This window comes from Anas platyrhynchos, chromosome 1, assembly GCF_047663525.1.
Source record: "Anas platyrhynchos isolate ZD024472 breed Pekin duck chromosome 1, IASCAAS_PekinDuck_T2T, whole genome shotgun sequence".
NCBI classification, from domain to species: domain Eukaryota; kingdom Metazoa; phylum Chordata; class Aves; order Anseriformes; family Anatidae; genus Anas; species Anas platyrhynchos.
Window position 1 is genome coordinate 178,174,174 of NC_092587.1, and position 27,913 is coordinate 178,202,086.

The 27,913-nt window shown below is 41.1% G+C and overlaps 2 protein-coding genes across 6 annotated transcripts in view; one reads left to right on the forward strand and one right to left on the reverse strand.

The window, feature by feature from the left end:
* The window catches only part of RB1 (RB transcriptional corepressor 1), a 79,103-nt gene that overhangs the window by 36,234 nt on the left and 14,956 nt on the right, over positions 1–27,913 (forward strand). The window contains exon 18 of one of the 5 annotated variants that reach the window (XM_072032553.1): positions 11,096–11,285. The exons of 3 other annotated variants lie outside the window; for them this stretch is intronic. In XM_072032553.1, the coding sequence (XP_071888654.1) occupies positions 11,096–11,266 (171 nt within the window). In that variant the 3' untranslated portion in view covers positions 11,267–11,285. Of the gene's footprint in view, positions 1–1,817; positions 1,845–11,095; positions 11,286–27,913 lie in introns of those variants that run through there. One more of the 5 variants, XM_072032556.1, reaches the window with a different exon arrangement.
* Positions 6,991–8,284, reverse strand: LPAR6 (lysophosphatidic acid receptor 6). The gene has a single exon (XM_013103229.5). The coding sequence runs from the start codon at positions 8,145–8,147 to the stop codon at positions 7,125–7,127; it is 1,023 nt and encodes a 340-aa protein (XP_012958683.3). The 5' UTR covers positions 8,148–8,284; the 3' UTR covers positions 6,991–7,124.

Sequence of the window (27,913 nt, forward strand, 5' to 3'; positions counted from 1 at the left end):
AGCACGAAGGGTATGTTGATAAAATGTGGTTTGTTATGACGCCTGGCTTTGCTGTAGGTAGTGTTTGGGGCTGTGTTTCTCACTTAGGGACACTTGTGGTTTCTGTTTGCATAGAGGCCTCTGGCTTACAGAAGCAGCATGGTCTCTGCATCTCTAGGTTTACAGCTCTAATAGTGAGCTGTCTGTAGCCTCTGACCTTTGCAAGCTACACTGGTTGCAATATAAAAATACCTCACTGTGTCTTCTCTGGTCCCAGTGTGGGTTTAGGCACAGAAATGGATCTTGGTTAACACGATCCCGTAGTTCTTAGTGTTTCTTCCCTTAAGGTTGCTTTGCTGATCAGTAACATTTTTATCAAACAATAGTGAAATGATTTTCTGCAAATTCCTGCTTTTTGATTTGTGGTGTTCTGTATTTTTAGTGGCCATACTGTGGCTGTAGGACTTCTACTTCAGTCCTACTAGGTAGTATGCACTAAAAGCCTGTTGTTCTGCAGCACTGCAGTATCTGTACTACAAGCACTTTGTAGGGATTTCTAAAGGTTGCACATGAGGAAAAATATATTAAAATTCAAGGAGATACATATATTCATACATATATATACATTCAGGGAGCTTTATAGTTGTTTGTTTGTGAAATCCGTCTAAATTGGGGGGCAAATTCAGTGGAGCTGTCACCTTAAATGCAAAAGGAAATAATCCATGGGTTAAATTCAGCAGCTGTATCCCTGCTGCTCCCGTCTTGGATAGGATTATGCTCTCGAACTTCGTAGTTGTGTAAATCTTTATAGTGAAACAACACTTGGCTTGCACGTTTTATGTGACCTATGGTCCTCAACAGTTGTCAGCAGCTTACATTGCTCCTTCTTTCCTGATTAGTATTTGAGCCATTCTGTAGTTAGCTTTTCTATGGAAGATAGAATTGTTTCCATTAGTAAGCAAAGTTGGGTGTTGAAGAAATATTCAAATGTGTTTTTTAGTTCTGTGCTTGGTTTTTAAGCTCTCTAGGGGCTAACAGTACCCTGTCCAACCCCAACCACCAAATTATGTGGCATTAGAAGTGGGTTTTCTTTCCACCTGTTGCATTTGCGTTAAGTTATTGCATGTATATATGAATGTCTTGTTTATTTTACACTGAACCATGTACAGGAACATGTGAAACACAGCATGAGCGTGCAGTAGAGAGCACAATGGAAATGTTAAAGAAACATTAACTTGTGTAAATGAGCAAACACAGTTTTTTGGAATTTGATTTCATTAAGGGAAGATACTACTGTTCGGGCTAAAAATGCAGATATTCCTATACTTGCTTTATCTCTATTCTCAATTTATTGTCGTGTTTTGCTATAAATTTAATTAATTTCTCTATTAGGAGATCTTCAGTGAAGTGTACACTTCATTCATTACTTAATGAAAACATAAGAGCATCTATTATAGATATTTTTAACTTAAGTCAGGCAGTTCTTGATGCTGTGATGAACGGTAAACTATTCCACCATCACTCCTTAGCAGCCTGGATTTTTTTCACACTTTTTATTACATTAATATTTCTTCTTATAAAGAGTTTGCAAGGACAAACTTCTAAAAATCAATAGATCTAACGTGGCATAATTTTACGGCTGGGTGAAAACTTACAATTAACGTGGACAACTGACTTCCTTTTACAAAGTTTTTGCAGAATTTCACTGAAAAGCAGAAGAGTGGGGCTGGCACTGTTTTCCCATGAAGTACACTTAATTCTGTTCCCAAGATAACAGCATTAATTTCTGGTACCTCCTGTTGCTGGCGTTGTTATTTAAGACTTTTTTTCTTCAGGGCAGCGACTGCTATTTATGAAGGATGAAGGTAGGGCACGTCTTAAAGCTGTGTGTGGGGGAAGTTATCCTTTAAAAGAATTGCTTCTTGATAAAAAGCCGGGAAGTTACCGCTGAAGGCCTTCCTTTGTTATTCCTCGTGCTTTGATTTTTGTGTTTAAACTGAGTTCTTGTTAAATAGCAAAAACATGAAATCTCAGTTCTCAGTTCTGGAATTTTTCTCTTCAACAAAATAGCAGGCTTTATAGAAAAAAGATGTTTACAGGGTGTATTTTCTTGGTTTTAATTTTGTGATAAGTTCAGCTTTCAGGAAAAACAGAGCTTGTTTTATAAACAATTGTGTAACAGGAACTGGGGGTGGGAGAGAGATGATAAATGTGAAAGGCTAGGCAGTGCTTTGCTGTCAAAGAAGAGAGGTTTGTTCTAGCCCTCTAATTCCAACTTCTTGCAGAAGCACTAGACTGTGAGCACGGCTTTCTAACTTTGTACCTTTCTTTAATGTGCTCTCTTGAGTGTGTTCTGAAATTGTGCTAATTCAGGGATTGTCAATTGTATTTATACTGAAGTTTCTATCAACACTCTGATAATTGGATAATTAAATGCGGCCCAGGTATTTATAACTCAGATTTATTTTTAATTTACATTTTGCTTTAGCTTTCAAATGCATCCTGTTGCATTTGGTCAGTGATGCTTAAATGTTAAATTTTACCGAGGTATAAATCATGATACTCTGGTAGGGTGCAAGGACCCTATAATATATTACTGCTGGAAAAGTATGAATGAATTGCTTTTCATTGGTGAAACTCCTGAAAACTAATTTGGAAGAATGCATAATGCTAGGCTTTACCATGCTCAAGTGAGGTTTTTAAAATGACTGGTCTTGAAGTGGCCCTCACTGGTTTCACTGTGATTTTACAGGACGTCTTTATGTAATTCTGAAGATGTTAGTTTTGGCTATGAAGCTGGTTGAAGTTGCAAATGAAAATCACCTACTTGCTAGAGATGACAGAGAACGGATATAGAAAGGCAGCATGGCAATCAAACGGTCCTTGCCTCTTCCAAAGGAGGCAGGAATGAAGCCAGTGGATTTAAAACAAAAGGGTTTTTGGTTTGGTTTGTTTCCTACCACATATACACAAGGCAAACATTTTGCTGCAGTTTTGTGGATGGTAAAAGCTGACACGAGTTCAAAGGGAGGCAGGACAAGCTCAGAGAAGAAAAAATGTTCGTGTTACTGAACACAAACACATCTGACCTAGAAAGTTTGAGATACAAGTGATGGAGAGGGGAAGCCGTGCATGCCCCTCCTGCTGTTATCTTCTTCCCCAGACATCCAGCTTTGGCCACTGTTGGAGGAGCACAATTGTAGATTAGGTGCCTGTCTGGGCTTTGACCCAGTACAGCTATTCCTATCTTCTGCTTGCTCTAACAAGCTCCTTCTCCAGCTGCACTGCTAAGACTGAAGTTACTTAAGAAATAAAAGGTTGGATGTTGACTCCAGTTCAGGATTTCTCACTTCCCTAAGGAATCTTCTATGTTTTTAAGCACTTCTTGACGAAAAATATAAAGAAGTCTGACTTGGTATTAGTCCTATATGTCTTTGGATGTCAAAGATGTGTATACCAAAGGAGACAAATTTTTACTCCTATTCTGTTCCTCAGAAAGCCAGAAATTTAGATTTCAAGCTGAATATTAAGTTTCAAATGGGAAATCTTATATTTAAGTAATAAGTTGAAGTAAATCAGATTTTTGATATTTTTTTTCCCTGTCTTTTGGAGCAGATTGTTCATTATCTGCTGCCTGCCTTGTTTTTGATCCACAAAGACTTGAAGTTAACTAAATTTTCACTGCTTTTATTATCCGGGTAAGTAAGTAGTATCTGCACTCTGTAGACAAAGTAACTAAATACAAAGAAGGAATCTGCAAGTTACAGTCCTAAAAAATGGACTCCTAAACCTCTGCATAGTCACACGAGTAAAAATAATGCGCTTTTAGCAGGTACTGGATGCAGTGCATTGTCAGATGCTCAGCAGCTTGGACATCGTAAGACATTTTTAAGATGCCTAGGCATCACTTTCTCCTCATCTAGATTTAAGTTTTGGCATTAGCTGTTGCCAGAGAGACAGCAGATTTGGTATCAAAAGCAGGATTAGACTGAAGGAGTGCAGCCTGAGTGCACTCAGGAGAGTGGAAGTGTTGCTCCATCCATGGCTCTCCAGGTTAATCTCCTTAAAGAGCTGTAAAAGGAGGAGAAAACCTCCTCTGGTCCTGATGAGCTGGGAGTTTGGTTTTCTATCAGCTTTTTCTGAGAGGTACACGTTTGCTTCCCCTCTTCTGAACTGCTCAGATCTGTAATTCAGAGAATCTCTGACTTGAGAAATTCCTGATGTTCCTCTTCTGTCTTTTTCTTTTCCTGTGGCAAGAGTGAAGTATGTTTGGTAATTAAAAACTCAAAGCCTTTTCACACAGTTTTGAGGTAGCAGGCTGTTAACTGGTGGGAAAGCTGCTGTGCTGTGCTAGGGCAAAAAGCAGAAGCTGCTGCCCCAGAGAGCGAGTGCGAGGCAGGAAAAAACCACTCTTGATGCTTCCCTAGGCTTTCTGAACGAAGAGGAAAGTCTGGTTCAAAGGGCAGCACCCAAACACATAACTTTCATCATCTTGTTCTGCTTTTATAAGTCCAGTGATTTTTTTGGGGTAGTTTTGTAATCTCAGCAGGAGCAGCTTCCTTCTACCAGGGTGAGGCTCCAGCAGTGCTTGTGGCTGCAGTGCAGGGGTGCTACTGGACGGGGTGTCAGTGCCACGTGTGGCACAAGCTGTAGTCTAGGTGTGGAGCCCAAGAGCTTTAAAATCTTTGGAGGGGATCAGGAAGGAGATGATTAAATGCCATTCACCCTCAAAACAAACCAGCTGTGTATAAAATTCACCTCCTCATCATACTCCTTTCTCTTTACCATGAGTGTCAGCGTTGGCACCTGGGCAGTCATCCCTGTCACTGATGGTGGATGCTTCCACGTGGTTGTTGAAATGCAGCATCTCTTCTCAGAGCAATTAAGAAAGGAAACCCTGAAGTTTATCAAGAGCGTATGTGAAGGATAGAACTGACTGCAGATACTGACAACAAAAAGCTTTTTTTTTTTTTTTTTTTTACCATTCCAAACTAAACAGGCTCTTCAAAACAGATGTGTATCCGACTTCTGAACTTTGAATTTCTCAGTGACTTCTTGTATAGGAATCATACTGGATTTCTACTCAGTGGTTCTTCTCATGCATTTTTCTGAAGTCAGATATGAATCAGAAAAACACCAGATTCCCAACTAAGAGCATTGCCTGTTTTCAGATATTAGCATAAACTTAAATGTCTGCCTATCCTTGTAGTTTAGCTTACACTGTTTGAATTTTCCTTCCACCAATTGTACAGAGAATGAATTTCTAATTTAATAGCATTTTAAATCTATCAATTTCTAGTGGCCTGGGTAACTCAAGTTTTCCCGTAGTAGTATTCAATGTAAAATTGACTTGTAACAGTTAGGCAGAAGTATTGCAGAAGTAAATGTGATCAGACAATACATCATATACTCTGATAGCCCAATATGCGTTTTCTCCACCATTGAGTCATTCTTCCATGTAGTGCCCTGAAGTAAAAGTGCTTCAGTTAGAGTACTATATCTGTGGTGCAATTGACTGCCATAAATCTAAAATAAAACTTCATTTTAATTCAGTTCTTCACTTCATCGTCCTTGGGGAGGGAAAAAACACCACTTCTTTTTTCTACCTTTTAAGTACTTATTTAATTTTAGTGTTAAATTAATGTTGAGGAAAATGTACAGTGTTCTGATAACTGAGAAACATACATAGCAGGACATTTAAAAATACTCTTTTGTATTTCTATTCCTGTTTGTAACAGTAATATACATAAACTTCTCCTTTTACATTGGCTTTGATTTTACAGTGTCTCAATTTTGCCAGCACATAGCCTCAACTAACTTTATAAAGTTCACAACAAAATAACATTAGAAATTTTAAATGCTAATGTTAAAAAGCCAAAATATTTCTTGGGCACCAAACTTGAGTGGAAGGCTCATTCTGAACATTACTGTGTCTTGAATTTCTATAAGGGACACCAAAAAGTTTCCTGAAAGAAATATTTTGGTTAACATGCATGCTCATTCCTAGTCATCAAGGGTCGTGTCTTTTTAATAACAAAATGGTATTTTGGGATTGAGTTACCTTACTTGGAGGACGTTATTTTGCTTAAAATTTGTGTTGAGTTGAAGAGCTTCTCAGAAAAGAGTTTAATAAAGTGGTACTGTACTTTAAAGCACCAGCTTCAGTCATCAGGGTATTTTTGTTATAATTACACAGACATCTGAGACAGAGGTGAGAAGAAAAACCAGTTTTTCTGAGTTGTTTCCAGATGCCCTAAACTACTCAAAGATTTAATTTCTTTATGGAGGTAAGGCTTGTGAAGAAGGAATATATTCTATCAGATAAGTGGAGAAACAGTAGTCTTTTTTTTTTTTTTTCCAGATCTGAAACAGAAACAGCAGTCTTTAAAGCTGAACGTGTTGAGAATAATTGTTTTTGAGGTTAAAGTAAGCACGTGAATTGTGTAGATAATCTGGGAAAAACATAGTTTGGGCCTGTGGAGAAAAAAGGGATGTTAGTGGAAGGGGAGATAACTAATCTGTTGGTTTTGGGGAACAGGCAGCAGACAGGTAATTTATTGCTTATGGAAGGTGGTTAACTGGGGAAGGGCAGGTTACAGGGAAAATGAAGATCTTGCTAGCACAGTGATCGAAGCCTTTTACGATGAAGGAAGTTGCTGGGAGGAAAAAAAGGGGTTAGGAGCCAAGGGAGAGGGAAGAGGAAATTTGAAAGCAGGCATGCTAGCTGTAATTACACGACCAATATGATCGGTAAGTGGATTCTGCATTGTAAACCAACTAGTTTCACCCCCTGTCCTCAGTAACTTGGAAACCAATACAATTATTTTAAAACAAGTGGTTAGGTTAATTTTAGAAGAGACCTAGTTTCTTATTCATTTTCTGACTTGACAAACTAGTCTTTGGACTTTGGTAGCATAGGCTGAAAACAGAAGCTTGTCTTTAACATAAATACAGTAAAAACAGATGTCTGATGTGAATTCTGAAGCATAATAGTACATAAAGAAAATACTTTTAACACTTTTTCATGCCATAAACTTTTTTCTGATGTAAAGGAGTAACATTTACAGATCAGAATATATTTTCACAGCTGAAGAAATGTGCAGGCTTCTAATTCCAGTTTAGTCCCAGCAGTCTCTTAATGCAGTTTATTTTGAAGAGTCACTGTCAAATATTTTCATTTTTATGGTCTGAAGGCTGTGTTGAATAAAGTTTTCTGAAACTGGCATCTCAGAGACCCTGCTATCACGTGTTCTAGTGAGCCTTTTACTTTTTATCGAATTTTGAATTGTATCCGAAGTGAAATAATACACGATTGGGTCAAAACAACAGTTTGAGACGGCGATGCACAGGGTGATAGGGTACATAGTCCTGACCGCGGTTACCACCGAGCAATTAATCCATGTCTGCGTTCTCATGAGAGAGTAAAGTATTAAGGTAATGTTATAAGGCACAAAACAGGAGCAGAATATCACCAAGTGGACAAAAATCATTTTGAGTACCTTTTTCTTGCTTAGTTTATTCCGACTTAACGTCAGGGGTTTGTTCAGCGTTCGTAGGACCATAGTAGAACAGGTCACGTTCACGATGAGTGGAATGAAAAATCCCACTATTTCAATGAAGATAACAATCCTGGATAGGTAGGTTTTCCAGGTGGCCTCCGAAAAGTTTTCGAAGCATGTTCTTTGTTCGGTGTCATTCCGGAGGTTTGTAGACTGAAAGAAGCTCGCCGGTGTGCTCCCTGCTAACACTGTTATCCATACTGCGGCGCAGACGATTTTTGCATTTCTTTTGGTTCGAATGGTCTTCGATTGAAACGGGTAAACTATAGCTAGAAAGCGATCCACGCTTATGCAGGTCAAAAACAAAATGCTCCCGTACATGTTTGTGTAAAACAGTGTGACAGAAATCTTGCAAAGAATGTCTCCAAAGGGCCAGTTCCTTTCCGTAAAGTAATAAATCCTGAAGGGCAATGTAAACACAAACAGCAGATCAGATATTGCTAAGTTAAGCATGTACGTGGTGGTCTCATTTCGCACTTTTAATGTAAAAGTGAAAATGTAGATAGCAACGCAGTTTGCTATGAGGCCAAGAACAAATACCATGCTAAAGATACATCCATATAGAGTATATTTAAAGGAGTCCTCAGTGGAACAATTAGAGCTTACCATTATAATGGTATATTTAAAATACAAGCCTGGCTTCCTGCAGTTCGGAGGGAGCTTTCTCTGGTATTTTTTTTTGTGACTTTTCAAACTTGCAGCGAGATTGCAGATGTGTGACAGGGTGCTCTGATCAGCTTCGGTTTCTCCTCAGAGCTTCAGCGAAGTGACGTGAGCGTGGCGGGGCGCATCTCCCGCAGTAACCCCCGGGACATCGCTCTTCTCTTCCCACAGCTATTGTAGTCAGCCAGCTTTTCAACATAAAACCTCGTATTTGGAGCAGAGGTGTCTGTCCCCAGGATTGCTTTTAGCTCCCTTCTTCCCCGCCCTCCATCTGCTGAAGGACTTTCTGCCTCATTCTGTTGCAGCTCCTGTCGTCCCAGCCTTGTTCTTCCAAACTGAAGTAACCAGCAGCAATGTAGGCTTCAGAGGACGATTTCCCAGGCTCGGTGGAGCGTAGTCACTGCCATGTCTCCCCTCTCAGCCTTCTTTCTGCTGAAAGTGCTTCTCAGCTTGGCTGAGGGCTCGCAGTGCCACGGGCGGGAAGCGAGAGCAGGACGGCAGCGGCAAGTTGGGTGCTTGGGCGGCTCTTGGCTCGCCTCAGCGCCCGGCCTCTCCTCGCTCCGCCTGGCCCAGCCTCTGGGTGTGGAGGGCAGGGAGAGCTGGCCCCCTTTGTAGCGTCACATCACGGGAGGAGAGGCCAGCCTCGCTGGGGAAGGGTTTCGCTTGGGGCTGCTTGCCTGCCCTGCGTCTCTCAGAGCCGCTGCCGGGTCCCTAACTCCTCCTGCGCCTGCCTAGGGGTGCTCTGCGTGCTGTGGGGAAGCTGGGAAATCTCACTGTAAAAACCTTTTTGGTTATGATGAGGCTTTTCTGCGTCAGAATAGCTCTCACGCCTAAAAGTTGGTTTCTCTCTTTGTCAGAGGTGGTAATAAAAGAGGGGTTTTCTGTTTCACGTGGAATTGAACTAAGCTTATGTTTTTGGAAGGGTGTCTTTTCTTGTAAGAGACTGCATGTTAACCACCAAAAATCAGCTGAGTAGCCCTGTGTGTATTTCCCTCAATATACCAGTACGTTCCTCACGAGGGACAGAGTAATACCAGTAGGTAATTAAATAATTTCACCTCATGATTTACTCAGAGGGAGTGGCAGGGGGTGATGCCCTGGGGGTTGCTCCGGGACATTCCCACAGCTGAGATGTGTTGCAGTGGCAGGAGACATTTTTAATCTGGGCTAGGAAATATATCTCAAACTTATTTCTAATAAGCACTTTTTACAGAATATATTTCAAGCATTTATTTTTTTGTGGAAAAAGCATTTTCTCCAGTACCTAAGCACAGAACTAATACGCTTTACCGAAATAAATACTGCACTATTCAGTTGGTTTTGATAAATTAATGGGGCCAGTTATCACAGATGCACAAAACATTCACATTAGTCGCTGAGTAATGAAATGAAAACATGTTGTAACTAATTAAATTGTTAAGTAAATTTTTCTAAAAAAGTAGCTCTTACTGCCTTCAGGGGCAGATAAGAGATAAATCCCAGTTTAGACAGACTCATTTATTTAACATCAGCTTGGAGAGACTCTCTGACTTCTGGCATCAAAACCAGTATGTTTCAAAGTCTTTGAAAAACAAACCTCTTCATATCTGGCTGGGTGGCGTGGCTCTTCTGAATGAGATTTTAATCAGCTGTACATAAGCAAAGCTCTGCTAGGCAGAAATTGTCTAGTCTGTTGTAAAGGAGAGAAAAATAATACCCTCCACAGGGTTTTGGCTTAGTTTCTTAATGCAAGATACCTCAAACAAAAATCAGAACAGTGTTAAAATTGGTCTCATGTATTTTGTTTCAGGTTAGCTTCAGTGAAACCCTTTCACCTTGATTTGGAGGTGAAGTCAAGCAGTTTTGCTTCAGTAGACAATAACCACTAGAAATGTATTTTAAAAATATTTTTGAAATTCATAACTGTAAAGCAAAGTATGTTTTCCACTTCCAAGTTGGCAAGAAATGAAAAGGTGAGCCTGGCAGAGTCTCTTGTGTGTCTAACTCAATTCACAGTTTAACATGAAGTTACCTTTCCTGGCTTTCCTCACAAAAGTAGTTGTAACACATGGTTGAATGTTGTTTCCATTCCTGGCAGCCTTGTGTGAATAAAAGGTGGTTTTGTTTTTTTCCAATGTCCTGTATCAAGCCATAGGAGCTCTATACTCAGTTTTCCTACTCTGACTTGTCTTTTTTTCTCAGGAAAGCTGTGCGGCAGTTTCAGTTACTAAAATCCCCGCAGTATGGAAATTTGACATATGTCAAAACCTCAAGTGAAAACTCATCTTTAGAAGTAGAAACAAATGGAAATGAATAAGTCTCTTTTATTCATCAGTTCTTAATTCTCCATTTGAGCTGAGATGTGGGTGCAAAGAGAAAGGATGGGGATGTCTAACCAGAGATGCTGTAAATTTTGCTACATTAAATATTTTTTGGAGAAATTGTGAAGGTGCATCTTCAGCCTGCAGCTCATCGGTCAGAGCCCCAGCCTGGTGACAATGCTTGTGTTTGTATCATGAACACAGGAACTGCTCAGAGCTGTATTTTAGGGAATCAGATAGTGCTTCTGCTGTCCTTAGGTAAGCTTGGGACTTCCCCTTGTACCTATTTGGTTGCTTTGCTAGAGCAATATGCACCCCTCACACAAACTGAAGAAATAAGTGATACTTGTGTTCTTCCAAAAATAGCATTCAGCTGCAGGGCTTCCCCACCTGCAGAAGAAAACTTGAAAAGCCCAAGTTGACAGGTTTTGACTTCGTATCGTGTTGCAGTGAATGGGTATGTGACTGAGGAGGCAGTCTGACTCATTTTCTCTTTATTGTCAGAATTTGTATGGCAGAAGGGGACGGCATCCCCCTTTCCTGAAATTAAATGTGAGTGATGGTTATCAAATGCTGTTTGAATTTGCATTCCAGCCTGCTTGTATGCTTCTCTGTGCGGAAGAACCTCTGCTAGGACAGCCTGCGTTGGAGTCTACAGGAGCCTTCATCTGGCTGAGAGCCAGTGCTGGCTGGGAGGAAAACTCATCGCACGCTCTCAAGTTTCAAGCTGTTGTGCTCCATGCTGTCAGCTTTGGAAAACCCTAAAGCAAGCTCCAGTATTGGGAGGGGAAAAAAAAGTTTTAGTTATTATGGAGGAAGAATTCACATAGTAATGACCTTCCTTACCCACCTTTGCTGCGGGCAAGCTTCCCTTTGGCATGGGCAGGTGGGGGTAGGCAGGAGGAAACAGCTGCAGGGAGGGCCCTGTATGCTTAGGGCTTTTTTTTTTTTTTCCCCCAAGGGAAATGATGCTGCCACCAAAGGGAGATGTGTATTTAAGTCTGTCTGCTTTTCCAAAGTAGAGACAAGAAGGAGTTAGGTCCTACCCTCTGTTGCTAGCGCTGCATGAGGACCCCTTAAATTCAGGAGTCCAAGTTGAATGGCAAAGAAATATTTCACTGAAATAAAACAAATATTTGAAGGCTTTCTAAACTTCTGGAGTCCTTCTGACCAGTGTTGCTTGTTCCTCTAGTGTTGTTCAACTCTTCACTGCTGGCATCATGCAGAAATCATAGCAGTGAAATGAATTTTGAACTCGTTTATTATACTGATGCTAGCAATACATCTTCATACTTATTTTAGAGAAAAAGCAAGGGCATTATCAGTAACACAGTAACATCACTAACCCAGGCAGGATAGTATTTCACTTGCCCTAAGCATTCCTTGTTACTTGTCTATTCATTTTCATGGGGTAGTGATGATTTCTGAAGCATTTTTAGTCTATTTACTGGAGTTTGAGTGTGTGTGTGTGCATGTACAGGAAGGAATTTAACAGTTGAGACCGGGAGCCAGGAAGTCTGTAGCCGGCTGTGTGACAGATATTTGTTCTTTTCCAATCTTGGTAAAGTTTTCTCTGAATTTGTGCTCTAGCTACCCTCTGTGTAAGAGATTGTTCACTTCCTTAATGGGTTTTGAGGCTATCTTAATTGTTAAAAACAGTTACAAGTCCTTGGATGGAGAACACTTTATGAAATACGGTATTGAGATAATTACAGTGGCTAGCCAAAAGGGTAAAAATGTAGGAAGATAAACTGTCTGTAGTTGTAGATTAGATCCCTGCCAAGTAAAAGGATCTATTCAAGGATTTCACTTGATTCAACTGCATAATTATATGGCTACAGCGAAGGCAATGAAACTGGGCTGTGGGGTTGGTTCACCAGAGGGCTGCGCTGCCATCTGGAGGGACCTCAGCAGGCGGGAGAGGTGAGGGGAGGCGGCAGCCATCTTGTGAAGCCCACCATGAAGTGCAGAGCCCTGCGCCTGGGGTGGGGGAGCGACCCCAGGCACCAGGACAGACTGGGGGCACCCAGCTGGGAAGCAGCTCTGCAGGAAAGGACCTGGGGGTCCTGGTAGACACCAAGAGCAACGTGAGCCAGAAATGGGGTCTTGCTGCCTTGAGCAGAGGCCAGGAGAGCTGGGACTGCTCAGCCTGGAGAAGAGGAGGCTCAGGGGGATCTCCCCCAGGGCTGGGAATCCCCGCAGGGAGGGGGCAAAGAGGCCGCAGCCAGGCTCTGTTCAGGGGTGCCCAGCGCCAGGCCAGGGGCAGTGGGCACCAAGGGGCAGGCAGGAGGCTCCCTCTGAGCACCAGGCAGCACTTCTGTGCTGGGCGGGCGGCTGAGCACTGGCCCAGGCTGCCCAGAGAGACTGGGGGGGCTCCTCCTGGGAGTCTGGGGGCCCTGCTGGAGCAGGGCATGTGGATGGGGACCTCTAGAGCTCCCTGATAGCCTCGGCTGTGCTGTCACTCTCTGAACTTGGACCTTCTCAGCCACCTTTCAGTAGCTGCCTGTTCCTCCATTTCTATGGAGGCAGTGTAAAGCAGCTAGCACACTGAAAATTGCATTATTTTCCTTTGTTTTGTTTTGTTTTTATAAAAAAAAAATTAAGACCACCAAAACCAATCACCAGTGTAGTAGACAAGTTTTAAAATGAGCATTATATGTTTTTATGGTGAACAGATAATTTTTATCTAGTCAGACCAATACTGGATGACTGTTGTATAGCCAGCAAAAGAGCCCTTCATGTCAGGAAACTGGTTAGCTTGATGCAAATGAAACTGCACATACCAATTACACATAAAAGTTAAAAGAAAACTGTAAACATTTTCTGCTGAAAGAAACTGACTGATTATAACCAGTTTTCTGGATTACTTTTTCTGCTACTAGCTATGTTCTGATACATAGATGCAAAAAGTCTTTGAACTATCTTTAAAAAAAAAAAAAAAAGGCAACAGAAGCTGAAGTGTTTGGGCTGTGAGATTCTTAGGTTCTCCAGGTTAAAATAATTTGTGTGTAATGGCTTAAAAAGGAAAAGGGAAGCTCAGAATAAAGTAAGAGTTCTTCATTCCTGTATAGCTGAAATGCTTCTCTCTTCTATTTGTGTTTCCTTTATGGGAAGCACAGCTCTTCCTTTCCTGCTTACAAAAAGAGGAAACGGTTTCTCTCCTTTTGTTTAATTTCAGGCTGCTGGAGTCCTTTTCGTGTTTGCCTCCACCCTTTGGATTCATGGAGGGAGGGCTTTTTAGACCCAAATAACAGTATAGCAAAGGTAGTTTGTTGCAGTGTCTTTGGACAACTCAAGCATTGTTGTGGTTCTTTGTTCTTAAAAATACGTGCAGTGTACACCAATCATAATTTAAAAATACCAATTTTAGTCAAATTAGTGAAATTCTAGGAGTGTGGGGCACTGTATTTCAGTTTGAAACACTTCTTCACAATAATTTTGGTACGCCCATGTATGAATAAGTGTTTTCTTTGAACCACTAGTTATATACAATCTCTTGCTGTTTCCTGTACTGTCCTTTATACCTGGTATCATAAAGAGAAGCCGTCTACCGAGAACGTATCTTTATTACAGAATGCTATGTAAAAGCTGACATAAGTGGAAAGCAAAACCAACACAAGGTGGTTAATCACTTCTAAGTAACTGAGGCAAACAAATACATAATATTGCTTTTCTCTCCTAGCTGGGACCCCTTCTCCTTTGAAGTAGAGCTTCAAATCTCAAGTGCTGCTGTTGGGGCTGCATTCAGGCATTGCAGTACCTATTAGCATAATATAATCCTTCATAAGACTACTCGAGGCTTTATAGATGCTCTGATTTAAAGGGGAAATTCTTAAGAGGCTTAATGAGAAAATTGAAGAATCTTTCAAATGCTACTAATTTGACTTTTTTTCCCCCCCTTGTTTCATTTTGATTTTGCATAAAAGGTTTTAGGAACAGAGTTGGCGGAAAGTTTCCTGTGCTCTTTGATGGAGGAAAGTGTGGAACTGTACCCTGGAGTACGTTATACAAGCTCTGAAGATATTTTTAGAATATTTTATTTCAGAAAATGCTGTATGCATCCTCTGCTTACGTTTTAGAGCTTAATCTTGACGTTATTTGGTTTCTGTTGAGCACAGCTATTGTGACGGTAACTGAATTTATGGGTCAGTTTCTTAAAGAACATTATCTCAAATTTGGAAATACGTTTCTATAGCATTGATAGAAACATGCAGTTTCTGACAGTGAAAAAAGCTTTTATCTCAGTTCCAGTTACACTAATGAACACGTAAGGCTTACCTAGAATTATGCAAATGGTGTAGTGGGATATGCAGATTGGCTGTTTGCATTGTAAATACACAGAAGCAGTTACAGCAATGTTTTAGGCCACTAACAGATGACTGATAAATATTTGCATTAGGGGTTTTGAGTTGCATTTTTTTTTGTGCAACTCATGAAAATCTTAGCAGAAGTTTTTGCTTATGTTCTAAAATATTCTGATGTGCAAAGTAAACTTTTTTTCTGAGAACTTGATTATAAAGATATCTGGAAGGAGTAAGCAGTAATTTGGTAAAATATTGATGATGTGTTGATAACATGTCATTTGTTATCTGATAGATTTAAAATTGTGCCTTCCATTTTTTATCTGATACGTGCAGCAATAGCAGGTAAGAAATGAAACATCTACTTAGCCCTCCCTGGCAGGCTCAATTCTTAATTTTTCAGTTTTTGTAGTTAGGAACAGCGTGTGTTAGGGACTGCCAGTTTAAGATTTTACCCCTTTCTCACTTGAAGGGAGAAATTACTTTGCATGAAGAACAAAATTGCCATTTCTGTTGCATATTTAGAGTAGTTTGAGTCCACTTAGCTATTGGTTTGTTAGGGATGGTGACGTGAGCTGGTGGTTTAAAACAGGTATCCAGATACATCCCAAGGAGATGTTCAGAGCAGTTCTTTATAAATTAATTCAAGGAAACATCTTCAGGTATACTGTAACTGCAGTTGATAGTACAGTACGTTAGTAGGTGGTTAAACAACACTAAATCTTCTCAACCTTGAAGCATTTGATTGACTGGCTTTAAAGGGCTGAACATTTATCCAACCATTCTGCAAGTACAGCTCAAATATTGTCAGTAGTTGAGATTTGTCTGCATTTCATATACGAGAAAGAAGTAAAATGGCTTTCCCTAAGACTATAACATTCTGGCTCTACTCAAATTTATACTTTCTAAACCATAGTTTAGAAAATTCAGAGTTTAACTGGAATTGGCTGAAATTTGTAAAATGTTTAATGACAAAAGTTGCATTCAGAATACTTTGCAAGTGCAGAAACATGACTTTGAAAGAAATAAAAAAATTCAGCTGCCATAGTAAGCAAATCCTAGGAGTGACGGGAAGGAAATGGAAGACGCTTCAGAAATTATTTTGGAAGCTGTTCCAAACGTACGGGATGAAATGGGGTCGGGCAGAACTTGTAGAAAGAAGATTATAATTTGTTTAGTTTCGAAGGTAATTGCTTGTTATTTTTCAGGTCTTTAGTTTAAGCTTTTGCCCAGCCTCTCTTCTTCTCTTGCCAGGACTGGGTTCCGTGTCAGGATAACTGGTGTTTATCCATGTAGGTCTTAAAGACATATTTCACTTCCATGCCAAATTACTTGCAGCCACCGGATCGAGTGCTTGCAGCCTCTTGCAGTTTTGACAGAAGGGAGGCCTCTGCCTTTATACGAGAGGATTTTAACCTCTGCTTGTCAAAAGTGGCTCAAAGTTCGCAGTCACATTCCTGTTCCCTTTTCAGTAAAGGGCAGCGTTATGAAGCTATTGAAAGAATCTGTCATACTCATTCTGTAAGATTTATGTGAATTTATATAGCTTTAAAAACCATAAAATTAGTTTGCTTTCCTTCACAAAACTGGAATGTAAGAAGTTGGGGGGGGGGGGGGAAAACGTTTCGTAAGAGTTGTTCAAGCTGGTAAGCTAATTAGTATAGATAAATACTGACATGAAAATGCTTGTCTGGGGAGAACTGCTGCCAAAAAGCACAGCTCGGACTTGATCAACACGAGGAATGATTACTTTCTTAAAAAAAGAAAAGCATAAGTCAGCAAATAACCTCCTTAAATTCTGCATCGTAAGATCACTTAAATGATTATGTAGCATGTCATTAGTACGGGTAAACAGTATTAGAGGTGCTTCAGCTGACTTTACCCCCAAAGCTGCTCTTTTCCTCCCAGCATATTTTTCTAAAGTGTGCTGAAACACAAACTCTGCGCTTTATGAATTTTGTTACATTGCACACTTTTGGTGGTTACGTTTTCAGTGTGACAGTGAGGGGAGGCCCGCAAGGTAAGAATACACGTCAACACTTTGGAGGAAGGACAAAAGATGTGCTTCTCACATCATTTATTTTCTGCTGATATCTTGGAAATAATGGAGTTGGACAATCAAAACCATTACAAAATAATGTAAATTGAAGAAGACATTTTTTTCCATCAGATAAGCATCTTCAAAGTCTTAAGCTTGGTTGAAAAGACATTTGTCATGACAGAACTGATTTTGTCATGTGAGTCTTTCTTAATAGACTTTCTTAATAGACCTCCTGGAAGAGTGAAGCCATTCTGGGAGGTGTTGGTGTGACTGGGACCTCTCCCTTGAACTCAGCGATCTGCATTGAGAGCAGAAGCTTTCCTTGGCAATTTCCAGAGAGCCATCCCTGCAGTGGGGTGTAGGTTCCCCCAGGTACTTTCAGACCACAGAAGTGGTCTGCTGAGTGAGGAAAATGACTTGGTTTAAAACTAATCCGAGCAAATATTTAACTTCCACAGTCATATCTGCTAATGTTGGAGACCACAGAGGTCAGAGTGAGGTCTGGTTGGCGGCGGGCAGTGTACGCTGTCGTGTGTACCAGTTGCTCATGTTTCTGGGTTTTGTCAAACTTTCTCAGCTGCTATCTGTGATGGTTTAGTGGTGTACTGATAAAGGTGAAAAAAAAAGAAAATGTGGCTACACAGGTCCTTCACATCTGCAGCAGACACAGTAGTTTTGAAAGCTATTAGCTCCAGGGTTCAGTAGTCACCAGGTGCAGCCTCTTTTAAAGAAAAAAGTAAATGTTTGATACGAGGATGGGGGTAAGAGTGAGCAGATTAAGTACTCATGATTTAGGAAAGACCACAAAGGTCCTACATCTGCTTACAAACGTTATCTTAACTGTGTACTTCTTAAATCCATTAGGTTCTCGTATTTCTCGTATCACCAGGCAACTGAGGATATGGTTTTCATGATTAACTGAGCTTAAATGTGGGCTGTTGCTCAGAGTAATCAGACTGCCCTCCATTCAGTCCTGTTTCTTCCCATGAGCTGTACGTATACACGAGGTCCATTGAATGAGGAAAATGATTTGGTTTTAAGCTAATCCTTACAATCACGTAATTGCCATAGTCGTAGCTGTGCTGATGTGAAAGGACAGAGCAGAAAGTGCAGATGCTCGGGTGCAGTTTAGGTTTAAGTACCAGTGCACTTAACCTGATTTAAGCCAACTGTGAGACTCCACAGTGAGTGTTGTGGTGGGGTGTTCTGCTCTGAGGCTTTCAAATTCCTTTTGTTTCCACTCTTGGCCTGATGTTAACTTAATATTGGCCATGCAATGCTTAGAAGCCTCAGCTAAGCTCCAGAGTGAGATCCGTGTTTCTGGTGTGGCACCCTGTAATTTTTTTTAATGTACATGGCTCGAAATAGTGATGTTTATAACATACTAAAGAACAAAGTATACCTGATTTTTTCAAAAGGAAGATAAAAATGCACAGTAACATGGACATGCTGCCCATCATCATGCTTTGCTGTTTGAGGTAGATGGAGGTGTGATGCAGGGCAACAGCCAAGCACCTGATCTGCTCCATTGAAGATGCTGGAAGTTTTCTAGCATCTAGACTAAAAAGTCAGGTAGAGAAATTCAAGCTGAGTCTGACAGTTGTGTGTCTGACTTGAGGAATACCTTGATTTACACACACTCATTTCATTGGAAGGTTATGGTAGAACTCAGCTGCTGCTTTTGCTGTGGCTTAGTGATACGTTTGGCTCAGAATAGCTGTAGAAAATGCACATTGAGTGGCAAAAGAGGAGCTTATTAGATACTTAAGTTAAAAAGAAAATAAAGAAGTCTACTTTGCAGAAGTATTACTGATTGATTGTTGCATTTGACTTGAGTTCCCTTACACAAAATTTTCATAAATAGACATTTATACATAAGGCTTCTGTCTGCTGCTTCGGGGCACTTGTGGGTGCACGTTGGGCTGTAAAATGTTAGGTAATTGCTTTGGTTTCCCTACAAATTTTATATTTTATGTTTTATATGTTTGCACTGATGTCAGTGAAGCTGCCCGGAACAGATACCACGCTAGCCAAAAGCAGAAATAGGCGTTTTCTTTACAGTGAAAGTGAAGGCAGTGAGTAAAATTTCATCCAAAACAAAGTCATTCCTTTACATTTGACAGCTATTTCCATGTGTTCTTGCCCGTCTTCCTTTGAGGGAATAAACACTGGAATGCACAGAACAATTTAAACGTTTGTATCTAGAGTGAGTTGGTGTGAAAACACTCTGTTTCCTTACCAGAAGCAAAGTGTTGAAGCGTCAAGGTCAACTTGTGTTTTAGCTTGTTCTTTTTATTCTTTAAATTTTCTGAGGCAGGAAGCTTTTCCTTATTTAAATGCAATAAAAATCTGTGGTGGCCATGACCTGCTAATTTCATGAAAATTTTGCTTCTTTTAAATAATCCTCTCAGAGCTCGCATTCATAGTAATGTTGATAATTATTTTTTTTAAAAAGGTGAACTATTTCTGCCCTTTACCCTGTCTTAAGAATGGCTTTCAGCTTCTGTTGGGAGGGGAAAAAAATGTGGGAGATCTGTGTAACTGGGGCTGAAACAGCTCCTTTAATGCATTTGAGCATGCTGTGCTCAAACAGAGCCTCTGCACGGTTCTTCTTGCATAGACCTGTCAGTCAGAATTCATTTTTAGTTGCTGTAGCTGTGCCAAAGGTTATAGGTGTTGCTGAAGTCTTCGTGCCTGGGAGAGGTGAGTTTTATTCCATGTCTGTACAGCTTGAACATGCAGAGCTTCAGTATTGAACAGCATGCTTATTTTGCTAGGAAATAAGCAAAATAGGAAGTGTGTGGAAGGTAGGTTTGGGAGAAATGGCTAAGCTGCAGTTCGGGTTTGTTTTTTCTAGTGCAAATAATAAGAGAAGCTGTAAAATTCAACAGGCTTCAGATTGCGTTGCTCCCTACATCATGTGTGACCTTTACACATTCTGGAGTTGGAGAGCTGAAGGGAAATATTTTGGGAATCCTCTGTATGCCTAGTGGTTAAAAATTAATTACGGTGAGAGGATGCTCGTAAGTCAGCCAAAGTTGCCAAGCCCACAGAAAGTAGGCAGCACTAAGTTCTACATAGTTGTATGCAAGTTCAGTAACAGTACTCAAATATTTCAATTAAGTCATACATGGTGTTAATTCATAACATGATCAGGGTTTAAAATTAGTATGATGTCTTTAAAAGCCTGATTATTATGCTCCTATATTGAAGTTGCTAAAAGAGACACTGGAACTTGACTGTAAGACTCACAGGAAGAGTTGGAGATGCTCTTTGTTGGAAAACATGTTCCCACAATCTAAGCTTTCTGTGGGAATGTATTTCAGTGAGGTTTCTTGCAAGAAGGACAAATAAAGAAGTATCTTTAGAAGCTAATTACATTTTCCTGAAACTTCAGGAAGTGAAACAGGGATCAGAACACTTCAATTTTCTCCAAACAGGACCTGTAAAACGCAGCGGTTTCATCAGAAACATTGAAACCTTGGGTTTTGTTCTGTTCAGAAATGGCTGAGAATTTCTCACAAGGAAAAATCCAGAGGGCTTGAATATAAAAAGCATGTTGTTACTGAATAATTTGACATATTTCTTGTGGAAACAGCAAGATGTTTGTAATTTAACGAGATCAGGGGAAACGTAAGTTTTGATCATTTGATAATTTCATATACCTTGTCACCTAAGTCAGTTTTACTGCTTTGCTGATACACGGACTTCATGTGTAATATAACATCACTGCTCTATTATTTCAGGGAAAGTCACAACATTCTCTTTTGTGTATGCTGTAGTTTTTAATTAGATGCCAACAGAAACACAACCCGAAGAAAAATGGTCAAGGAACGAATGTTGCACAGAGAAAGGAGAGAGCAGAGGCCATGCAAGTTTCTTGATTTCTATAAATACATCTCCAAACACTCAGGAGTACCTGATTGTCAGAAAAAAAAATAGGCATCAAATTTGTTCAGGAAAGTTCACATTTTTTTTAGGATATGTTAATGTTTGTCCTCATTTTAATGTAAAAGAAGGGTCGTTTCCTCAGTACCATGGTAAAAACCCAAGACCCCCACTCCCATCTCTCAGCTGGTGGCCTTGCTTCTGGGTCCCTGGTTAGGTGAGTGCTGGTGAGCCCTCCTGAAGCCATCCTTCTGAGGCACCTGGTTGTCCTCACTTTTCTTGCAAGGAGCCTTGATGTCCAGGTCTGGTTTTGGGTTTCAGAACAGGTGGGCAACGGGGCTACACATAGGAAAACTGGGTTCAGATGTGAAGTGGGGGATCTGGTTGGTAATCACATATCAGAGAAAAAATATGGTGTCTTTGCCCTCTTGTAGCTGTGATTTTAAAACTTGAATACGATGAATACTGCTGCCCCAAGTCCCTGCGAAGTCACACAAGTGCTCAGAGTGCTCTAAACGCAGGCTTGTTCATCTGCAGGGCTTATCTTGTGATCTGACTCACTTTTGTCTCGGTATGTCGGTGCTCAGACACTGGTGTCTACAAACACGTTTTTTGCTCGAGTCACTTATCTTTACACAGTACTTTGTTAGTTTCAAGTAATTCAGGTAGCTAAGAAAAAAAATAAACTGAGCAATTTATTTTTAACAGCCTCAAGGAAGCTTAAAAAAAGAGGTGTTGAGTTTGCAACAATAATTTTTATGGTACTATGCACTGCAGCTCTCTGCATATCTGTTATTTGCTAGTCAAATAATTCCCAATGGCAGCATCCAACCACTCTTCCCACTCCCCCCCCAAACTGCCAAGGTGAATGAAAGCAGCTTCTTTTATATTAAGTAATAATTAACAGTCGTCTCCTATGCCATCAAGCCATCAAGCATTGTATAGTTGGCTGTTGTATTTACATGGAGAAGCATTTATGCTGGGCTTTATGGTGCAAACTGGAAACCGAGTGTTTTAAAGCAGTATAAATCTGTCATTTGCTGCATCACTTCCCTCTGAATACCTGAAGGGGAAATGCTCAGCCATCAGCCAGCCTGGTTTTCCAGAGCCTGAGCTAGCCTTTGAGTCTTCAAAAATAGATTTTTGTCAGTGGGCATGAGGAGAGGTGCTGAATATCATGTCTTAACATTATTTGCTGAAAAATAATAATGGTTTAATTTTGGAAAGTGTTAATTCAAGCTTTTTATAAATGTTGCTGAGGTCCAAGTGACCATACCTGTATTTGTAGTTTACTACATAAACATATTCTCTGAGATCTTAAACAACTTTATAAAGATTTCTAGCCTCTTTTTTAGGATTTCTATGCTCTTTTGCTGATTCAGCTGCATCTTATGCTGTTACAAAAATACTAAAGGAGGTATATTTTGCATTTTATTAAGTTTTCTTTCATGTTTCCGAGGATCATGGAGTAGCTCTGGATTCTCTCCTACAAAGAAGACAGGCTGAGGGAACTGGGGTTGTTCAGCCCGGAGAAGAGGAGGTTCTGGGGAGACCTTGCAGTGGCCTTCCAGTGCCTAAAGGGGGCCTGCGGGAAAGCTGGGGAGGGACTTTGTCAGGGGGTATAGGGATAGGACAAGGGGTAATGACTTTAAACTAAATGAGGGAAGATTTAGATTAGATGTTAGGAGGAAATTCTTCACCCAGAGGGCGGTGAGGCCCTGGCACAGGCTGCCCAGAGAAGCTGTGGCTGCCCCATCCCTGGAGGTGCTCAAGGCCAGGCTGGATGGGGCTTTGGGCAACCTGGGCTGGTGGGAGGTGTCCCTGCCCATGGCAGGGGGGGTGGAACTGGGTGGTCTGTAAGGACCCTTCCAACCCATGATATTCTATGATTCTCTGCATATTTCATCGTAAGATGCTTTGGATTGTAAGACGCTTTGGATTCCATCGTTTCTTGGCAATACTCATGTGTTTGACAATATTGGTTATATTTTTCTGTCTCAAATGTATGAAAAGCTAGTGTAGATATGCTAATGTTAGAATTGTTTCTGTTATGGGTATCTGCACGTATATGTAACAGAGGAAGCCAACTGATGCTGTAGATCAGTGAAATTACCCTCAAGAGGAGGTGGGGAGAGTGAAGCAATAACCAGATAGAAATCTGGGTGGCAGACTCTGTAATATCCACTTCAGAATTAGCTGTAAAACTTTCAAAGAGAGCCGCAGGAAAAATACCGAGCAAATGTCAAAATAAGAAATTTGCAGAATCGCTAAAAAGTGTGAAATGGGTGCAACCTCAGAGAGTACAGATACCAGTGTGTCTTCCGAGGTTTTGTTTCAGATCTGTTCAGATAAGTTATTGAGAAGTTTGGGGATGTTTTGATGATTTTGACACTGTTCTGTATTGTATTAAGAAAACAGAATTTCTTATTTTCAGATTGGGAGGAATGTGTCCTCAATGAAGACTGACTAATAATAGCATCATAGAGCAGTTTGGGTTGGAAGAGACCTCTGAAGGTCATCTAGTCCAACCCAAGGAGTTTGTAAAATGTTAATCTGATTTCCTGTGCCCTACTCCCTACCTCCATTTTACCCTATTTTATCTGATTGTTAACCAACTGCTTGTAAGGCAGCAGCGTTTGCCCATTCTGCAATGGTCATCACAGAAGTAAAGGTTCAAAGAAAGACCAAAAGCTGTCCTAAGGGATGGGTTTATGCCCAGAATGTTGTTACTCTCTACTGTAAGATAGTTTTGCTACAAATTTAATTTTTTCTTCTCATTTTCATGTGTAATTTTTTGCAGATGGGGATACTTTCTAGGAGTGGTCATTACATCTGTTGCATAAAACAGCATTCGTGCTTGTGTTGCTGTATTTTGATATGAAACACGACATCAGGTTGCTTTTGAAACTCCAATTTCTTTGTCTCCTTTTTCTACTTAAACTATACGAAGTATATTGCATAGCACTTGCAATACTTTTTGCTCTTCAGAATCGTATAGCAGTCGGTTCCTACAGGTTTCAGAAGATGTAACTCTTCCCAGCTAATGCTCCCTTTTCTAGAGGATTAATCTTTCTATATTTGCAGCTCTAGACATCCACATTCTCAGCAGATTATTTGTTGTCTACAGTTTTGTTCAATTCATAATTCCTCAAATCCTTGGCTCTGTTAAAAGATGCTGTCCTGCTTTTAAAAGCTGCTGGCCACAAAGTTTCCCAGCACGCTTACTGCTTTACCTGGCTTAAGGGAGTTATTGGTGATATGTTGTGCCTAAATCTGTCCAGCTAAGGAGAAACTGGAAAGAAAATGAGACTTGAAACTGAATTACTGGCTTTAAGCAAAGATCTGAAGGATGCCATGTTGTTGGTGCCTGAAGGAAATTCGTGTTAAATGTTTTTTCATGGAAAAGATGCGCGTTGCCAGTTGGGCTTTGAGCAGCTAGTCAAAGTTAGAGGTTTCAGTATGATGAATTTTTGGGAATGCCTCATCCAAGGGCAGAGCTGATGCGCTGTGATATGCGTCCCAGCACAGGCTGTGAGGAAAAGGAGGTAACAGGCTCGCTCATGGGCTGAAGTTGCACGTTTTCATCGGCATGCCATTACGCTGGCTTATTTTCATCCACGTTTAATGCTGCTTTGTAATCACCTCGGAGTATTCTGCTGGATCGAAGAGGATCAGAGAAGTGAGGGGAAGGTCGTGTCTACACTTGTACTCAGACAAGTAATTCCTGGAACTGCTGCTCGGGGTTAATTGTTCTGGGAACAGTGACTGTGCGAGTCAGGCAGAAATGAAACGTTAATGTAATGGTCCTCTAAAGCATCTCTTCTCGACTTCCTTTCCTAAAAATGTCTTCACACCCTGCAGTGTTCTTACTGCTTGAGGTTGTTGATACAATTCTCAACCTCAAGATTTTTGGCAGGACGTTTTGGTGCTGACTGATGATGCATCACCATTTCCGACAGCCCAACGGCTCACATAACATAGGATGGGTTTTAGTTTATGAGTTGTAGATAAGTTCTTGTGCTGAGTGTTGGGGGGGTACTGGTAGGAGCTCGGTTTGTCTTTGAGACATTTGGCTTTTGCTTAAAAAAAACCCTTGACAAGTAAGGTGTGTCCAAAAATTAGTCACACCGAAGCCTGGCTACAACGGGGAGCTAGGCAATAAACATGCTGATGACTTCAGCTAAGGTTCTTTCTGTAGCAGCCCTGCCAGTTCAGACCAAAGATCCATCTGGAAGAGGCCTGTGGGGAAAAGTATGTGCAGGACTAGGCTACGGTGTCACTTACATTGATGATGTTCAGCAGAACCATAAAGATACAGAGCAATTAAGGTTGGAAAAGCCCTCCAAGATCACCTGGTTCAACCATCCCCCTACCACCAGTGTCACCACTAAACCATGTCCCCAAGCACCACGTCCAACCTCTCCTTGAACACCCCCAGGGACGGTGACTCCACCACCTCCCTGGGCAACCCGTCCCAGTGCCTGACTGCTCTTTCTGAGCAGAAATGTCTCCTCAATTCCTGCCATGGGCCACTACTGTACTGGCACAATGGTAACTTTTATTATTTTCCTAATAATTCTTTACATTTTGACTTCTGAGCATTGAGTTGGCGCTTTCAGAATCACACCAACTCTGAATATCTCATAGAATAATAGTGATTATGCAGCCCGAGTGAATGTAAAGTTAGGGTAATTTTTGTTCATTATTTTTGTTTTTATCGTCAAGTGCCATGGCAACTTCGTCATCCTGTCACTGAAAATCATGAGATCTTTCTGCAGTGTGTTTGGTTCACCTAAAACTGAGCATTTTGTGCTACTAGTAGCAGCCTTTCCTTCCTGGTCCTGCCACCTTTTCCCCATCATTAACGAAAGGTCAGTGCAGCAGGAGGGCAGGAGGTGCTGCAGGCAGGCAGCAGCAGTTCCCCTGCGGCCTGTGGAGAGGCCCCTGGTGGAGCAGGCTGTCCCCCTGCAGCCCATGGGTCCCACATGGAGCAGATCTCCATGCTGCAGCCCGTGGAGAGGAGCCCACGCAGGAGCAGGGGGCTGGGGGTGCCAGAATCCCGTGGGAGGGACCCCATGGGGAGCAGGGGCAGAGGGACTGTGAAGGAGTGGCGGAGATGAAGGGTCAGGGACTGACCGCAGCCCCATTCTTCCGTGCCTGTCAAGGGGAGGAGGTGGAACAGAGTGGCTGGGGATGAAGGTGTTTTTGTTTCTTTCCTTTGTTTCTCACTTTTCTAGTTTATTAGTAACAGGCAATATATTTTGCTGTCTACCTACTTTGAGTCTGTTTTGCCTGTCATGGTAATTGCTGAGCGATCTCCCCATCCTGATCTCAGCCTTACAGCCCTTTGCATTGTATTTTCTCCCCCTTTCCTTTTTGAGGAGGGGGAGTGAGAGAGTGTCTGTGGTGGAGCTTGGATGCCCACCCAAGTAAATCCACTGCATCAGGACCCCCTCTGGCTGCAGGAGCACCCTGCTCACGGCTGGCTTCCACTACTTTAGAGGAGAAATCCTGGGATTTGTGAGGCATAACTTCCCTTTCTCTGCCTTGGTACTGCCACTGAAAGATGATGTCTCGTGTCATCCTACAGCTTCTAATTTCTGTTTCTTCATTTGACCAGATGCAGACACCAGCACTGCCATAAAGGTGCCATAAATAGAGCACCTCAGAGTGTACAACTAAGGCATCCCCTGCCCAAAATTAAGAAAAAACAGCAGAACAGAAAAAAAAAAAAAAAACCAACAAAAAACAACAGTTCCTGGTCCACTTCTCCATTCAGCCACTCAACTCTGCTTGCACAAGACAGGTTGGGGATAGTTGGAAGGACAGAGCAGGTTGATGGAGGGGTTTGGGACTGTGTTTTGCTGCAATACTGGCTTATGATGGCTTAGAGCATTGTGTAGTTAAGGCTTTAATGTGCTGAATATTGAAAGGCTTGCTAGGTAACTAATGCTAGGTAACTAACTTTATTTATTTTTTTAATAAAAAGGGGTGCAAGTTGGGTGCGTGTTGAGCAGAAAAGCTGCTGAAGAAAGCCACGCAGGAGCCTACAGCAAGCCATGTTAGCAGCAGTCTTCCCTGGGTCTTTCTGAGTGCTTTGAACCAAATAGTCAAATAAAGACACAGTTCTTTGTGGAGGCTGTTTTTCCAAACTCCTTTCGAAGTAATTCTTTCAAAAGTTAGTTTCACCACCTTGGCAAACAGGAACGGTCTTGATGCCCATGGTTTAATTTTTTTTTCTTCAATATTCAACTGCTGATTGGTTTGCAGAGGTACAAAGCAATTGCTGCGTCAGTAGTTTTCATATTTGCAGAGTATTATCATCTGTCTGTGTAGTATTTTTTACACATACCAATAGCATTAGTCAGTCTTCACACAACAGGTCTGTCATCTTTACGGTTAACATTTAAAAACTGAAGGAAAAAAAGATTGCTAGAAGATTGCTTGAGTCCTGTTTCACTTTTTAAATTTAGCTTGACTTTATTTCTACTTTAAAAGCATCTGTCAGCCCCGATACCTAATCCTGCCTGTCAATTGTTCATCTTGCTGTGGTACACTTGTTGAATTTTTTATATCTTTCTCGCATCTTCCTTCTAATTTCTAGGGAAGATGCACATGTGGTGGTCTCCCAGAAGATGTCACGTGCATCCTTCTTCATTTCTGGGAATCATGTCTTGGTGATGCTCTTACATCCTGTAGTGGGGTGGCCCCGTGGACATTTACAGATCAGCTTTGTGATACATAGAGAATTGGTTCGTACAGAGCCATTTTATGAAGAACAGTTTTGAAAGTGGAGAGGAACTATAAAGATAATGGGTTTACTGCCTTATTTAAAGCAACACTAATTTAAGACGCATATCCTGGCTTGTGGTGACCTGGCTTTCCTTCTCTAACTGAAGATATCTCAGCTTATTTTTCATTGGGCCTTCAACTAGCTCTTTATATGAAATAACAGTTTCTCCCTTCAGAGATGCTTGATTTCATATTAATACGTATATAGGTAGCTAGAGACTATCTACAGCAGAATCCACGTTTCCATGAGGGGTTCAAAGTATCAGACCAGAGAATAGTTGTTCTTTCTGTGGTGCAGTACCTAATTATTATTTTTTTTTGTGAGAATCTGGGACAAGAGAGAACTGGAATAGAAAGTTCCTAGTAGGGTTTGGGCTAGGACACTCCCAT